This window comes from Rhinichthys klamathensis, unplaced genomic scaffold (assembly GCF_029890125.1).
Source record: "Rhinichthys klamathensis goyatoka isolate OS25496 unplaced genomic scaffold, OSU_Roscu_1.1 h1tg000585l_1, whole genome shotgun sequence".
Taxonomy (NCBI): Eukaryota; Metazoa; Chordata; class Actinopteri; order Cypriniformes; family Leuciscidae; genus Rhinichthys; species Rhinichthys klamathensis.
The window spans coordinates 418,883-436,324 of NW_026607045.1; the positions used below are offsets into that span (position 1 = coordinate 418,883).

General features: G+C 36.9%; 1 protein-coding gene across 15 annotated transcripts; it reads left to right on the forward strand.

Annotated features, from left to right (window-relative positions):
* Positions 1-1,224: 1,224 nt before the first annotated feature.
* sytl2a (synaptotagmin-like 2a) lies at positions 1,225-17,357 on the forward strand. 15 transcript variants are annotated; one of them, XR_008805535.1, is made up of 20 exons: positions 1,225-1,398; positions 3,780-4,033; positions 4,825-4,976; positions 5,243-5,366; positions 7,085-7,124; positions 7,219-7,312; positions 8,962-9,459; positions 10,301-12,364; positions 13,158-13,256; positions 13,550-13,603; positions 14,158-14,252; positions 14,417-14,533; positions 14,699-14,868; positions 14,982-15,084; positions 15,154-15,315; positions 15,451-15,547; positions 15,650-15,749; positions 15,839-16,044; positions 16,889-17,151; positions 17,186-17,357. XR_008805535.1 is itself a non-coding variant. In XM_056240163.1 (19 exons), the coding sequence occupies exons 2-19, from the start codon at positions 3,933-3,935 to the stop codon at positions 17,032-17,034; spliced, it is 4,422 nt and encodes a 1,473-aa protein (XP_056096138.1). In that variant the 5' UTR covers positions 1,225-1,398; positions 3,780-3,932; the 3' UTR covers positions 17,035-17,357. The 15 variants fall into 15 exon arrangements, 14 of the variants coding, with proteins under 14 accessions (XP_056096138.1, XP_056096144.1, XP_056096143.1 ...); XM_056240163.1 differs by having other exon boundaries at positions 16,889-17,357; XM_056240169.1 differs by having other exon boundaries at positions 1,231-1,398; positions 10,301-10,372; positions 13,553-13,603; positions 16,889-17,357.
* The last annotated feature ends 85 nt before the right edge of the window (positions 17,358-17,442 follow it).

A 17,442-nucleotide genomic window follows, 5' to 3' on the forward strand; every position in this document is an offset into this window, starting at 1 on the left:
TGTTGTTATGGAAACGAAACTAACTGCCGCTGCGAAGTGCGAACTCGACCAGCAGGTGTCGACATTTCAATGGAGCAAAACGTGTAGGGAGAACCCATAGGGGAGAACCCGGGGGAGAACCGGACAATAAAAGTGTTTATAAAACTTTTTTTTGTTTTTCATTTCCTGGACGTACAAACCTACGGAAGCCCCGAACCGCAACGTAATATATATATATATATATATATATATATATATGCTATTTCGAGTATATATATATATATATATATATATATATATATATATATATATATATATATATATATATATATATATATATATATATATATGCTAGCCTTTCGAGATTAAAGTCGAAATATTTCGAGATTAAACAGATCACGGGATCCGGCTAAATGATTGGATACAGAATGATGCACTTAAAATGTTGCCTATCCAGAAAGGATTTACGTGAAGAGGGAGACAGACTGTAGGCCTACGGTTACTGTTAAGTGTTCTTGACCCAGACGAGCACGAAGACACGTATAGGCTTCGAGTCAACGTGCCAGTGCCACACAGAGCCATAGAGAAAGATATACAATATAATATTGGCTCTGGTGCCACATAGTTTTCCTTTTGGTAGAATTTCCTTTTGTTGAAAGCCCAGATAAAAGTAAAAAACCTACAATTATATTTAGATCCATGCCAGAAAGCAGTTCGACTTCACGTGCGCATTTCTTTACATAAAAATAAACAAATAAGAACTTCTACGGAAGACTGTATTCTCGTAATTTTGACTTTATTCTCAAAATTGTACGACTTTATTCTCGAAATATTTCGACTTTTTTGAAATGACGTTAACTACATTGATTCACAGGGAGTGGAGAGACAGAGGAACGTAGTGCCGCTATAGAGAATGTTTAATTTTCATAGCCTTATGCCAGCCGAACTTAATAGCCTACAAATACGTGTCTCATTTCCATTATGCACAGGATGTTTTGTGCTGTCATCGAGAGGACATAGTTACACAATGATGCATATGGCACGTGCGTGTGATAGAATTAAAAGTTTATAAAAGTGACGTGACCACGCCTTTAAGAGCGCCCAAGGGGATGTGTATCAAAACTTAGTTAACCTCCTACCTAGACAGCATTTCTGGATATCGTTCGGAACTCACCACAAGTTCATCTACAAAGCGTTTTTAGTCCTTACTAGGTGTTGACACAACCAGAGTGGAGGACAGGACACACATACACACACACACACACACACACACACACGCCTCACTTAAGGCTGGAGACTTCGATGCAGCAAGTGTCTGGCAAATGGATTATTACCTTCCCCTGGTGCGGGTGTTTCAGATGTTACAGTAACAGTGTTGGAAAAATAACGCGGTCTAGCAGCCATACAAGCAGGATTCAGGTAATCTTTCTCTTGTCAGCTGTTTTATTTAGCCTTAATACTTACTGTTTTTGCTTTTTAAGATTTTCACTTCACTTAACAGTTTCCCTGCAATGACTTTGAAGTTTTGCTGCATGCTGTGACAGGGATGGGTTCTGTTTCAACAGGCGCTCATTTCATTATATTGTTTTCATGTCTGGAATTTTGTGTTTTTATCTCTGGATCCATTCGGAATGTTTTCTCATTTCCTGCTTCCCTAATCTGTTAATGCGTGTAAAGGTATTTGGGAAAGAATGCAGAGTATTTATTAACATACAGATCAAACAGTGATTAGTTACATGACCACAATGGTCCTTGTGGTTATAGTCTCTGAATCAGTTTATTACATTTTCTTCCACAGGAAAATATATTGAAACAAATATTTTACATTTTAAAAATACCGATTTAAACCATGTCTTGGTTTAAGATGTATTTTTTTCCCCCATAAAACAAACAAACACTGAAACTCATTTAAAAACATGTTCCACTTGATGAGTCTGTTCAGAGCTGAACGTTGTCATATTATATAGTTGTAATTTGACAATGCTGGTATAAATGCTGGTATCACTGTGAAAAAAACCCCCCAGATCCTTAAAACCCTTTCAAAACGGTTTGTAACACGGTAAAACACAATGTGGCCTGTTGCATAAACTGCTTAGACTTGCCTTAAACGTTAGTCATCTAATTTTTTTCTTCAAGACTGGTCTAAATTTTTAAAGTCAGCTACATTAAAAGGTAGATCAGTCTAATTTGAATTTGAATTGGACCAGTAAGACCGATTGCCCCTTTGTCAATTGCTAGCTTGTCAAACTAGTTCTTAAAACACTTAACAGTGCCTAAGTTTATGCAACTGGCCCCTGGCCTGTAAAAAGTGAATCCAAACCAGGTGGCAACTCTTTGTTATGGTACGTAGATGCCCAAAAGGGATGTGGAATAGACAAATGGTTAGCATGCATTATTAATGTTTACTGTGTTTGGATTGAACTAGTTCTTCTCTTTCGTCAATGATGTGCCCCTTGAAAAGTTATGATTTAGAGATCCTGCCTCAGGCAATTATCCCTCCTACGTTGTCATGACATGCCTTTCTCAGAACAACTGGACACTTTAATAATTTGCCTTTTTGAAATCTGATTTGTACTGAGCTAAATCATTTAGTGATGTATTTGAGGTTATTACAATTTTTGATTTAAAAATAAGTAATTATTTAAAAATGTCTAATGACTAGATAATCTTTATTATACAATCATACTAGCATAGCAAGCTTGGAACAAAGTTTTTTTTTTTTAGGCATTTCTCAAGGAAATGACTCAATCAAGAAAATGACTCGGGAACAGATTTCCAAAATAGGAAAGTAACAACAAACTTCCTCTTTGGCTGGAATGTGTGGAGGCTGTATCTAAAAGTCCAGATATATGCCCATGCAAGAGTCTGGTAGAAACTTGTTGCTGTTCATGTAACCTGTTATAATCTATTAAACATGTTACATTAAATGTAGCCTGATTGCATTCAATTATGCAAACCAAATTTATCTGACAGGATAGCCTGAAATCTGATTGTCAAGATAAAATATGTATGCATGCATAAACAAACAATCAAACAAACTTCAAATCATTTATTTATGAAACTGTGTCTGGCAAAAGGCTTTTAATTGTTTTAGACTTTTGTAAACTATTTCTAAGACATTTTAAATATAATTTATCTATAAAAATCACTGGCAAAATTCAGCGAGAAGGAATTTGTCTCTTATTATTGTTGAAAGCTCCTATGAGGCTTTTTTTTTTAAATATATTTCTCAAATTGGTAATTTTACCTTATCAATACATGTGGAATTCTGCCAACTTGGAATCCAATCCAAAAATATCATGATTCCAGTTATTTAAAATGGTTTTGTCATATTCCTACTTTTTCATGGATTTTAAACTGTCTTGCAGAAAAGCAGACTGTCCAAATTGATACCATTTGTGTGCTGCCACCTAATTTGAGTTAAGTGTAATTTGATTAAGGAATAAAAGAGTCTTTGACTGAGTTCTTTGCTCTCAGAAGCACCGATACCCATATCCTCAGATAGTCATCTGACAATGCCATGTCACATGTCCAGTGTTGTTGAGCACATACTGGACCGGCACTGATTCGGAGAAACAGTATGTCATTTCAAATGTTTAGGGAAGCGTAGATGATGCTCGAAGCAGCCTTCTTGAAAGCCCAGCTCATGGATTCATTTGGAACAATAAGGATCATGTGATGTCTTAATGGTCAGAGGAATTCACAGGGAAAACAGTTCTTTGTAAGCTGAGCTCATACGTTGGTAAATATTTATGGTTATTGCTGAATTAGCTGAAACGTTTGCTGTGTGTCTGGTGCAGGTGTTACAAGTCTCATCTGATGGTCTCCATGATGTGATGGAGTGACTTATCAAGCATCAGCCTTCAAGTTACCTTACTTGATGACACTTTTATTGAACCAGTCAGAGGCGATCTGAGACTCATCTTTTATCACTTACCCCGAAGCCATTCATCATGATTGACCTGACTTATCTGACAGAGGAAGAGCAAGAGATGATCCTGACTGTGCTGAAGAGGGACGCAGAGCTCAAGAAGTTGGAAGAACAGAGGATTAAGTGAGTTCAGGCAAAAGATTCTTGGTGGATTAAGACAAACGTTATATACACCCTAATAGGCCGTTCACACAGAACATTCCACATTTCCACTGTACTACTTTTCCATTGTATTTCTTTGTAAACAGATATCTTTCACCAGAGCGATCGCATCCCGTGTATTCATGCTGTTCCAAAAGTGTTGCTCTAAAGTTAAAATGAATTAACTATCAGAATAAACATAGTTTATTTAAAATAAATACATTGAAATGAACTTTTAAAAAAGTTTCTGAAGACCTTGTTTTTTTTTTTTACATTCTCTCATCTTTTGCAGTGTCTCTCACATAACACTGCGTTTTAAAAATGCAGCGCTCAAGAAGTTCATGTGTCAAATCAAACTGTACAATTTTTGCCAAATTTGAATCTCTCACTTGGTAGGCAGATGCCAACATAAACAGGGCATGGCATTCCCTCATCCTCAAAAACATGAACAAAAAGAATGAAAGAAAATTATAAAAGAAATTATGACCTATAGGAGAAAATATGGGTTACTGTTTTGGTGTGGTGTTATTCGCCATTTGATGTCTAACATAATATCTGGGTCCTGAAAGAATCTAAATCAGTTTCAGTTCTCACAGATAAACTGTCCAGAGTAATTCGTTTATAGTTCAGAGAATGTCTGGGATTTGTCCATGTGGATCTCACTGCTTAAGCTCACTGTAACGTTGAGACTTCAGGGAGTTTTCATTCAATGCCCATTTTTTATATGTCTATTTCCATACAAATAAACCAAGGATTCTGTCCTGCCCTTTCAGGCAGCTTCGAAAGACTGAGAGAGACAGAGGCAGGCTGAAGTACTTGACTGGGGAATGGTTTTACGAGACAAAGTACCACAGACACAGAGAGAAGATCCATGGCTCCGACATCATCAGAGCGTCCATGAGACAGAGGAAACCCGTGACGATATGTAAGTGTTGCCAGCAGACAGAATCGGGTAGAATCTCTGTTCACGTCTCTCATTATTTCCATTTCATTTACCCCGTCCCTGATTAGCACCTCGATTCAGTGTTTGCATCACTGTTATTCTGCTTTATATCACATTTTTACCTTTAATAAAAAATCACCCATATTTTCTCTATAGCATTTATCAAATGTAGTTCCATTAGACATTTGACGTGTACTTGTGTGTGTGTAAATGCATGTTTGAGCATAACAACAAGTCTCTTACTGCAGTGGAGCTCTCTCAAAGATGGTCTGAGAAATCCAGTCGTGTTTATGGTGAGAAGAAAGATGTGTACATCCCTCCAGAGCTTTCCGGACTCATTGAGGATCCTTCCACACAATCACAGAATGAGAGGTGAGCTTTTGGTGATATGTATATTTATGATTAGGATATTCTAGTAGAATGTTTCATCTGATTAAAACAGTACACTATGTGCTAGATTATTGTTGATTTTTGTGATCACATTTTTAAGCAATTAAGTATTTTGGATTATGATACTAGCTACAAACATTTTTAATGTTTTATAATTGTGTATTCATGCTCCTATTTTTCATGTCATAGTCGAGATAAGGCACAAGCAAAGAAAAAACAAAACACTTTGTAACAGTAGGCTAACAACTAGTAGACCTGTATATAAGCACATGACATGTCAGTCTAGTGGTACAGATTTGTATGTGTGTTCAAGAGTGTGTGTGTGTGTATACACTACCGTTCAAAAGTATGCTCACCCAGGCTGCATTTATTTGATCAAAAATACAATAAAACAGTAATATTGTAAAATGTTCTCTATTTTAATGTATTTTAAATATAATTTATTTCTGTACTGGCAAAGTGGAATTTTCAGCAGTCATTACTCCTATCTTCAATGTCACGTGATTCTTTAGTAATTCTTTGTAATGTGCTAAATTGGTGTTCAAGTAACATTTCTTATTATTAATGTTGAAAACAGTTTTGCTGTTTATTATTTTTGTGGAAACCATGATTAAAAGAAATTCAGGATTCCTTGTTAAATAGAAAGTTCAAAAGAACAGAAATTATTTGGAATATAAATATTTTTGTAACATTATAAATGTCTACTGTTGCGTTTGATCAATATAATAACAAATAACAAAAATCGTACTAACCCCTAAGCTTTTGAACAGTAGTGCGTACATTGTATAAACATTATTTAGAATATTTTCATTGGAAAGTGTAAAACATTTATTGTATAATCATGAGAAATGCCAGTTTTATTAAATGAGAGTAATAAACTAATATTACTGTTTATTAATAGTTAGTAGTAATACTAATATAAATACTAATAAACAGCCAATATCCTTTGCAATATGCATGCTAATAAGCAACTACCGGTCCTTAATATTTGGAGTTGGACCCTAAACTAAAGTATTATTGAAATTTCTAAGCTCAAAATTACTTTTCTGTTGTATCAAGCACATGCCATTGTTCTACTTGATTAAAGGATTGTACGGCGCCTCTGCCTTTTCAACAACCCAACACTGCATCCGCCCCATTAGCCTGGCTGGACTGTTCATGACAGCCTTAATTCTGTAGACACTAACTTTAAAAGCTCTCATATCGCAGCTCATGTAGAACTCTATGAAGAGAAACATAATCTCACTTCTTCAACATCACCAGTTCAAGCATGCTTGTTTATGTGAATTTAATGGAAATTCAGGCGTGAACCTGTGATATGTAGGCCTAATGTAATCTGTAGGGCAACCCTTTCCCATGCAGTCAGACAGGGTTGGTGAGGGGAATCTGGAGCCAGTAAACTGCTTCAGGGGTCAGATTTCACGTGCTGCTGTTTTCCCTCTGTCTGACAACATGTAATGGCATTATACACTCGCATCACATTATGGAAAAAAATGTTGTCCCCACTTAAGTGGTTGCTGAATCTTGTGACTTTCCATTGGCTTCAGGACCAGCACCATGAAGATGTATTGATGATTCAAATATATTGATTACATTATGCTGAACTGTTCACAATGATCAGTGCACAAAGCTGGTTTTTATCATGTTGGTCAATCTTTCATTCTTTCGTGAATCTGTATGACCATTATCACCTCATACAGGGTGGATGATGAAGCCCAGCAGGAAAGACCTCAAATCAAGGTACACTACAGACAATCCACTAAGATCATTTTGCTGAATTTTATTCATGATCATTTTTAATGGTTTTGTTGATTTCATTCAATTTATTATGTAGCCTAGGCAGAATCCATTCAATAGTGTGCGATTGCAGAGAGATGAAGCCAGACTTAACAATGGAGTAAAGGAGGCCAACCAGACACCTGCTGAGGGTGAGAATATCTTCTCAATTTATCCTCAAATTGATTTTTGTACACTCCAAAGAATATTGTTCACTATAAGAGGTGACTTCATTTATGGTATACAAAAACAGATTCAGACATTATGGGCCTCTGTTTAAAAGTTGATAAATAAATAATGTAATATAGAATTTTGTAGTGAAATTGTATTGTACTGATTATCTAATATAAAAATTTGACTATATGTAATTGACAACTTACAGAGCCCCGCACATGACATGTGGACAACAATATATATATCGTGGCCATGAATTAACAATCCGTTCCGGACAATTAATACAACGTATTAATTTGTTCTCTCGATTTTAGTAAATCTTTGTGGCTATGTTGTACTAGTTCGTTTCCTTGTTTTAGTAGTTACTTTAGTAACTAACTAACTAAGTTTTAGTTGACAAATTATCAGTGATTTACAGTTTTTACTGTAGCATATTTAGCATTTTCATTCAAATTCAGATTTTTTTTTACAGCATATATACCATCTCTGAGCTTTTGACAGATTTTTCTGTGTGACTGCCACAGATTTAAACATTTGTGTGTGATGGTTTTGATACTGTTCAGTGTTCAGTCCAGTAATACATGAGGTAACAGATTGTATGTGTTGTATTTTTAATGGAGTGGATGTTCTGAAGAGCAAATGGTCAGAACATATTTCTTGCAATCACAGTAAGTTTGTTTGACTGATCCCCATTGAGAACAGCATGTTTACCTCTTCTGGGCTATGGTGTTGGCTTGACATGCATAGAAACTGAATGCTCTCTGCATGCATACTGTATATGGATACTGCATACTGCAAACCTGTATTTGGTCACACATTTAATGCTACATTTGCATTATATGTTGGCAACAAAAACATGTTGGTCTTTAGTTTTTGATTATGAAAGTATCAAAAGCGTCTTTGAGGTCATACAGGAACAAATTATTTGAGAATGTTTGTATAGTATAGTATAGTATAGTATAGTATAGTATAGTATAGTATAGTATAGTATAGAATAACTAGCTGTAGTATTAAAATTAAAATTGATATTGAATGTAATGTGTGGCATTTAGCTTTATTAAAATACATGTGGAAAAATGGTTAAAATGGTTTGGCCAAAAGGTATTTCATAGAAAATTGAAGCTCTTGTAGTGGTCTGAGTAATGGAGCTGCCAAACTTTAAGAAGATTATACAGAGAATTATGTTGTTCTAAGTAGTTAAGCTGCCACGCATGACCAATCTGTACCACATACATAGATGGTACATTTTTTATTAACTTATTATTATTGTGTAGTCAGGCTAGTATTATTGTCATGAGTGCAAAGGTCAATATAAAAGTTTTGAATATTTGGAATAGGAGCAAATACATAAACTGTAAACATGAATATGTGACTAGACTACTAGCTAAGACTTAATACTGCTATCATATTCCTTGGTTGCTTGCTAACTTTAATCCAGTGCATTCCGTCTCATTGCTATACCATTAAAGTGTAATTAATTAACAGATAGTGTACTGGTATGAACAGTAACAGAACTGTTAAATGGAATGCAAATTGAATTCATTTTGAAAATGAATTCACTTTTTTGTGCATGTATGTGTCTTTGCCCCTTCTTTTACTGCTTCATTACTATTTGGTTATTTTCCAGAGCCCTTTTTTCCAGCTGAGAGCTACACACATCACACTACTCTAAACACAGACAACACTGACACCCATGTAGCCACTCAATGCAAACCTGTGCCAAAAAAGAGACTGCTGCTGTATTCCTGCAAGGACTCTTCCCTGGACACTGGCAGCAGTGATAATGGAGTTCGACAGGTCATGACCCCTGCTCCCAGAGGCATCCTGAAGCAAAAGGGGTCCAGTTGTAGCTCTACCGACTCCCTGCGACTCCACATTCCCACCAATAATGGCAGCAGCAGCAGTCAGTCTTCTGCTACGGTCAGCCCCATCAGTCCTGAACCTCCCATCAGCCCTCATCTTTCCCCCTGCTCAGTGCACTCTGCTTCAGGGTGGTTAGATAGGAAACAGGTCCGCTTCACCTCCGTTGTTGGTCCTATAGAGAGAGTACAAGGAGAGCACAGTGTGCTGGAAGAAGATTGGAGTCCTGTATTGGACCAGAATAGAAGTCATATTACAGAAAACGGTAACGTAGTTGTAGCCACATGAAGTACTTAAAGGGATTGTTCACCTAGAAAAAAAATTCTGTCATTTACACACTCTCATGTTGTTCCAAACTGGTATACGACTTTCTTTCTCCTGTGGAAAGTGTTTTTGTCCATTTAATTAAACATTGGACATACATTGTACGAAATTAACCCCACACACAACAAAACAGAGAAATTCATCAAAAATTTGTATTTTGTGTTCCACGGAAGAAAGAAAGTCTGACAGGTTTGCAACAACATGAGGGTGAGGGTAAATGAGTTTTCAATTTTGCCAAAAAAATAACGAGTGTCCCCACATGATGAGCATTGAGCCTACAGAAAGGTTGGGGGAAGGGACAGGTAGATTGGTTGTCTAACCGTACATAGTTATGACTGAGAAAGGCTTAATAGAAAACTTTTTTGGTAAGACACCCTGATTATTTCAATATAATTAAACCCTAAAAATTAATCAGCCAACAAATCTATCAACCTGTGATTCAGTAGTTCACATGCTAACTCATTAATACATCCTCGTACTAACTGCATGTGTGTGCATATCTCATACATACAACACATGGCTTCTGGTGAATGCTTGTGGGTATATGTATGTTGATTAATCTGCAAATGGTGATTAGTAAATAAGCACTGCAAGAAATTATTATTATCTGAGTGTTTACTGGAATTTTAATGTGCAGTATGATCATCTGATGACAGGATTCATGGTCAGACGTAATTTAATATTATTTTTGGAAGTCATTGTTCTATCTCAAAGTATTATTCATTCTCTGTCAATTTTATGCAAATATAAACCTTTCCAACATGTGATTGTCTCCACTGTAGGTCATCATGAGCTTTATGGTGAGCCTCAGTCCTCACAGGTGTCCAACATCCACAGCTCTACTGAAGTCACAGGTAAGGCCATTGAGTTGAGTGCAGAGGGCCAGACTGATAAGGTTACAGTGGAAGAGGGTCGCTCAATTTCCAAAATACTTGAATGGTTTGGGAGAGGCTCTCGAGATGGAAAGCTGAAAGAGTCGCCAGTCAAGAGAGAGTTGAATGAAGAGGAACCAAAAGAAAGCCCAGAAGCCAAGTCAGAAGATTCAGCATCTCCAGTTGACCAGCCAAAGACCAAGCCAGCACCAAAGCCCCGTAGGGGGCTTTTTGCATTGTTTTCGAGAGCAGAGAAAAAAGACAAGATTCCAGAAGTTCAAGCATCTGACAAAGAAGTGATAAGTCGAGCTAAAACAGAAAGTTTAGAACGTGAACCATCTTGCACTTTGAGGCCTGAGACAGAAGATAATATACTTCAGAGCAGGATGGCTGAAATATTAAAAGATAAAAACAAACCAGACAGACTAATATGTGAAGATACTCCTCCAAGAGAGACGTTTGACCAAGGTGAGGTATCACCAGGAAAAATGGCCAACCTGAAGTCATTCTGGGAAAGGGGGGACAGAGGACCTAAAATACTAAGCATTAAAAAAGAACCTGAGGTAGAAGAAAGTGAGACATCTCAGCTTAGTGATAATTATCACAACGCTTTAGACAGAAGGTTGTCAGATTCAAACACCAGCCCATCAAAACCCAAACCCAGTGATCCAAACCCAGTTGATGTAGAATCTACAACAGGTGAGATTTCTTCAGTCTCACCTAGAAGATCCTCCTGTGGTATTGATACATCAGCCATATCGTCATGTGAAGATGGGAACCCTTCTAGTTTGGACAGCAATAAGGTCTCAGAAGGCTCAAGTAGTGAACTACAAACTCTCACCGTGAAAGTTAATGTCAAACTGTCACCAAGTTCACTGCTAAAATATAAAGATTCTCTGGCCAGTGATCTACAGGAAGAGTCAATCTGCAGGGATATATCAGACCTGAAGAAGGAAATCTCCACCTTCAAAATGTCCCTCAGTCAACAGGAAGATAAAGTCTCAATCAATGATCTCAAGTCATTTTGGGAGAAAGAAAAAAGTGGCCTTAAAGTAATTGTAGGCTCACCAACATGTACAGCCAATGTTAAAGACCCGTACACAGAGTCATCTCCAAAATGTTCTTCAGTAGGACTTTCTGAACCTCAGTTCAACATCAGGTCAAACAGCCCAAGTTCCCTGGACAGAAAGAGCTTCAATGAGGTTGGTTTGATTGCACAAAAAGAGAAGATGGAAAAGACTGAAGAAAAACAAAGAAGTCCAATTAGAATGCCATTACAAGACCTTCAAGATATCAGAGGTAGGGTTTCATACGTCACCACGAATATTTCTAATTTTAAACAATCCGTTTCAGACAAACACTCAAAGCCAAGTCCACCATCATCTCCCCTCAGAAGTCTCCCTCCAAAAGGTCAAAATGATAAGCCACAGTCCGCTGACATTTACCAACCAAAAGACCAAGATCAAACCAGAACGACCAGCCCATTACGACAGTCTAAAGTACCTCGTAGAGATTCATATCCAAACAAAGAGTCCAAGAAGGATGGTTCTCCCTTAAGAACCTTTGCGATAGATATCAATCCCGGCGACAGGAGTCCATGTGATGTTAGGGTTAAATCAGGGCAAACTAGGTTATATACCTCTCCTGAACACCAAGGGAAGACTCCAGAAGGACGCAGTGATGATAGACCCATCATTCTTAAAGAACGAAAGCTGTCAGCAGACTCTCTGACCCGGTTTTATATTCCCCTGAGTTTACACCATTACCTTGGCTTACCCGAGCAGACGGTCTTAGATGAAAGAGAACAGGTTAAGGTGCAGGCATGTGGGACTTTTGAACAGGTGAACCAAGGCATAGTGAGCAATGAGAGCTCCCCTTCTCGACACTCCCTGCCTGAATCGGAGGAGATCACCTTTGACTCCTCAGGGAGCTCCACACCTGAAGCCTGGTCAATCTCACACACCAGTTCATACTGTGAGCTCACCTCTCCATTTTGGTTCAGTCTAGTTTCAGTAGAAAAAGTGCTGATTGGTTCTGTGATTTTTGTGGAAGCAGGGTTTATGTCCTTAAAATAAGTGCTCAGTGTGACCTAAGAGACATGTCCTACTTGATACTTTGCTCAAGTAAGATGCTCAACTTTGTAGGCATGATAAAATGATCTATTCATTGTTCTGGACCACATCAACTTCTACAGGTTTATGACTTTTTAAGCCCTGCCTCTACTTTCTTCAATGATCTAATTCAGTAATCAGAACTTATTTTCTTTAAAATAATGAAAATTCCATCAAATTCCTGGTAAGTTTCATTTTATAACATGGTGTGTGAAATATGAATCTTGCAGTTACAGTCAAATGAACAAATGTAGCCATGGCACTGATCATAAATCATATTACAATCATTAGTCTTTGTTCATTTATTAAAATTCATTTTTATACTTCATAATTATTTTATGTTTTATAATTGGTTGTTTTTAGTCAAATTGTTTAAGTAAAATGGTTCAAATTGTTTTAAGTAAATTCTGTATTATTTGAATTATTTAGTTGTTTATGGAATTCTGCTAGTAATTTTTATGTAATGTTAAACAACATAGATTGTACATATAAATTTCAAATCTTCTGAAAATCAGAAAGCTAATGGAACCAGATGGTGTAATTTCTCCGGTTTACCACTTTAAATTAGTGTTTTCAGTACTAATATTTATATATAATGTATCAGTGTTCTGCTTTTGTATGGTTTGCTGATTCCTTCTTGATATGGGCTGTTACAGGGGACAGTGAGGATGACGGCCCTGTCAAAGCTGCTCTGGAACGAGCCAATGCCAGACCCATCTCTATTTCCAAAAGTCTAGAGGACCTGGCATCCACACGTACGTTTCCTTTCTCTTTTCTACAGTATGCTTTATTGACCTTCTTATTCAAAATAAAGTCAAACATGTTTTGATGTTTGGGTTCATGCTGTCTTGGTCCTGTAGGAGTGACAGACTCTTTTGCCCTCTGCTGGACATTTTTTTTATAACTCTCAAAGTCTCTAACCCAATCAAACAATAGTATACACAACATGTTTCTAAACCATTTGTATTACTATATGCTTTATTGCATTTGTGCTATTTATTTATGGATTTTTTTTATTTTTTATTAATACTTTGCCATATAAACCAAGAAGAGAGATGGAAGACTGACCCAAGGAGTGATGTTGGGATGAGTATGGAAAATGGTAAATATGAGTCTTTTTCCTTTTTTTAAAATAAATAAATAATGTATTTTTAAACTTTTTCAATGTTTTTGTTGTCCTCTGCTATGTGAACTGATGTTTCTTGGTTAGGGGGCAGCATCATAGATGCATTTTACGCTTGCGTTATTACATTAAGAGCAGGAAGTAAGCCCATGACATTAAATTATAGCATTAAGGACATTAAACATCCTTTTCATAATTGACCCTTGGTCTTTCATGTATAGTTCACTGTCTGAATTGGCTAAGGGAATGCATTAACTGACACATGACAATTTGATGAGCTTTTGGAGTAATGCCAATGATTAAAGGTGGTTTGCATCCCATACAACCTGAATCATGTATCTAATGGTGAGGTAGATGGAGTAACTAAATGCATTCTTTATATAAAATATCAAATGTGCTCTCCAAAATGAACAATTCTAGATGCAAACTCTTCAGAATTCATTATTTCCACTAAAACTCAAGATTTATTTAATCTGTATCTGGATGGATCCAGAATATGTGTCCATTAAGTGCCTCTTTTTCATTGGTCTAAGTGTCTGCAGTCACTCCCAACACCAAAACGTCCTTCTCCGACCCAGAACAGGTGAAGATGATGAGTATGTCTGTACCTGCATTCATGCAACAAGAGGTAACATACGAAGCAAAACTCACGAGCCTACAACTAACAGCTTCTACACTGGATTATTTCTAAAATATCATAGTTTATATTTTACCTTTATCACTATAGCTAAACACCAACATTCACTGCCTTTTATTAACCTGCATAAATGCCGACCATCTCCTGTCGAATAGATGGATTGCGGAAACAGTGACTGTGCATCAGTGAGCAGTTTCCACTATGACAGATTGAGAACATGCAACACTCCTTCTAATTTTAGCACTTGCTCTGAGGCGGCCTCCATGTCCTCTGTATGTGACCCCAGTCTTTAACGCAACCAATAATGCTAAATAGAACTAATATCACTCTGATATAATACAAATGAACATATTCATCTATTTATTTCACACTAAGATAACATGCTATTATGAATACATTTCTATACAGATCTGTGTCTTTGTGTGGGGTATGTATAGGTCACTGGCAGTGTAATGAGCATCTACAGTAGTGATTTTGGGAATGTGGAGGTGAAAGGTATAATCCAGTTCGCCATTCACTATGTACAAAAACTGGGAGAGTTCCACATCTTTGTTGTCCAGTGCAAGGACCTCGCCGTAGCTGATGTTAAGAGGAACCGATCTGATCCGTAAGTGGGGTTGAGGGAAAAAAACACCAAATAATATTTCTTACCAGGAGAATATGCTATAAAAATGGATTAACAATAATACATGTACTTTGTTTGATTTAACTGAACTTTAGGTATGTTAAATGTTACTTGTTACCTGACAAAGCAAAATATGGAAAGAAAAAAACATGCGTGAGGAAGAAGACTCTGGACCCCGCTTACAATGAAATCCTACGGGTATGACAATTCTAAACTTCTTGAGATATGTTTATAAATTTGATAATCATAGTTGTCATTTCTATGCAGTTTAAGATTTCAATGGAGACGCTGAAAACCCAAAAGCTGAACATCTCTGTGTGGCACAATGACACGTTTGGGCGTAACAGCTTTCTTGGAGAGGTTGAGGTTGATCTGGCCGAATGGGATTTCAATAACACGCAAATGAATGAATATCTACTCAAAGGAAGGGTAAGATAACAATAGTCGTGTCTATTGGGTCAGGATAACCTGTTTAGATAGCTCTTTAAACTTATTTGTTACTTAAGAGTATGAGGTCACGTTTTGTTGCACTGCATCTGCCACTGTCTTTCTTTATCGACTCAGGTTCAGGTTCCTACCAGCCCAAAACATTCTGTCGGTGGCGAGGAAATGAGTGCAGAGATTAAAGTAGCTCTCCGTTTTCTCCCGCAGACTTCTCACAGTAAGTTATTGATGCTGACATTTACATATGATGATGACTCTTTTTATTTGGCTAAATATTTTTAGAAGCATCTGCCTTTCTGATAACATGTTTATTATGTAGGTCACAAGAACAAGGGGAACGGTGAGGTGCAAATATGGGTGAAAGAATGCAAGAATCTGCCTATTTCCAGGGGTGTTGCCATTGACCCATTTGTCAAATGGTATCAAAAGCTATTTTATTGGATACATTTGTATTTGTGTTGGAGTGTTAGATGTGGAATGCCCATGTGTGTGAATTCTGCCTTTTCAGTGCAGTCCTCCCAGATGCCAGCCGAAAAAACCGTCAGAAGACCAGAGTATTGAAGAGGTCTTCTAACCCAGTGTTTAACCACACCATGGTGTATGATGGCTTCATACAAGAGGACCTCAAGGAGGCCTGTGTGGAGCTTACAGTGTGGGATCATGACAGACTCAACAACCACTTCATTGGTGGTATTAGACTGGGTAATGGAACAGGTAATTAAAGGGGCAATTACATCATTAAAGGAATAGTTCTGCCAAAAATGAAAATTAGCCCATGATTTATTCACCCTCAAGCCATCCTAGGTGTATATGACATTCTTCTTTTAGATGAATACAATCGGAGTAATATTAAAAAATATCCTGCACTTCCAAGCTTTATAATGGCAGTGACCGGCCATTAAAGTGCATCCATCCATCATAAAAGTGCTTTAAAACTTTATCGACTAAAATAACTAGCTTCCGGCAGACGGCCGTATGCATCGATTTATGGCGAAAGAGTAACCCTTGACCTTGACGCACGACGTATTGACGAACGCGGAAGCGCAGATAAATAGAGCAAAACAAAACACCAGTCACAAATTAGAAGTCTAAAACGACAATTTTTAAAGATAAGGATAAGGAGCTTGATAAAGAGATAATGAGCTTGAGTTTGTTGCCCAGCCCTGTTTGTTTGAACCACGAGAGTTGTCAAAGCTTACACTATAAGCTAGTTATTTTAGTCGATAAAGTTTTAAATATGGATGTTTTTCTTACACGAACGCATCACTTCACTTCAGAAGGCCTTTATTAAACCCCCAGAGCTGTGTGGATTACTTTTATCATGGATGGATGAACTTTGATGGACTTAAAAATAAATATACAGCCGATCACTGCCATTATAAAGCTTGGAAGAGCCAGGATTTCTTTTTTTTTTTTTTTTTAGAAGAATGTCATATACACCTAGGATGACTTGATGTTGAGGGTGAGTAAATCATGGGCTAATTTTCATTTTTGTGGTGAACTATCCCTTTAAGAAAATGAAACTGAAAAATGTCATGACAATTTTATCTTATTGCAGGTAAAAGTTATGGCACTGAAGTGAACTGGATGGACTCTAACGCTGCTGAAGCAGCCCTGTGGGAAAGAATGATGCAATCTCAGAACGAATGGGTGGAAGATACGTTACCTCTGAGAATGATGGTCATGGCAAGAATGTCTAGATAGTAAGAAAATGAGGCATGGTGACACTTTTGAACAAATACTTAAAAAATTAGTATGAACATGAAGAAAACAGTATGTAGGAAAACACTATGTAATGTTAAATATATATAAACTAACTTGGTGGTGCTTGCCATTTTTGATGAGGAAAACAAAGAGAATGAAAATTATAATATTCCTATTATTGTAAAGTATGTAGGTTTGATGTATTTACAACTAAATAAAATCTGTCAATATGCTGCACATAAGTTAAACAATACATAGTTTGTGAATTACCTTGAAAGACTATCCTAAGACATTGTCATTTTAATAAACTTTAAATTGTCCAACTGCCATCACTTTTATTTGTAAAATGATGAATAACTAGTTGCCTAATAAATACGAAGTACATTTTTTTTGTGTGTGGAAACAACT

Bases quoted from the DNA above. Each gene is read 5' to 3' on its own strand.
- sytl2a (XM_056240163.1), top strand. From the start codon at position 3,933: ATGATTGACCTGACTTATCTGACAGAGGAAGAGCAAGAGATGATCCTG. The intron at 4,034-4,824 runs GTGAGTTCAGGC...CTGCCCTTTCAG, and splicing joins TTGGAAGAACAGAGGATTAA to GCAGCTTCGAAAGACTGAGA. The intron at 14,253-14,416 runs GTAACATACGAA...CCTGTCGAATAG, and splicing joins CTGCATTCATGCAACAAGAG to ATGGATTGCGGAAACAGTGA.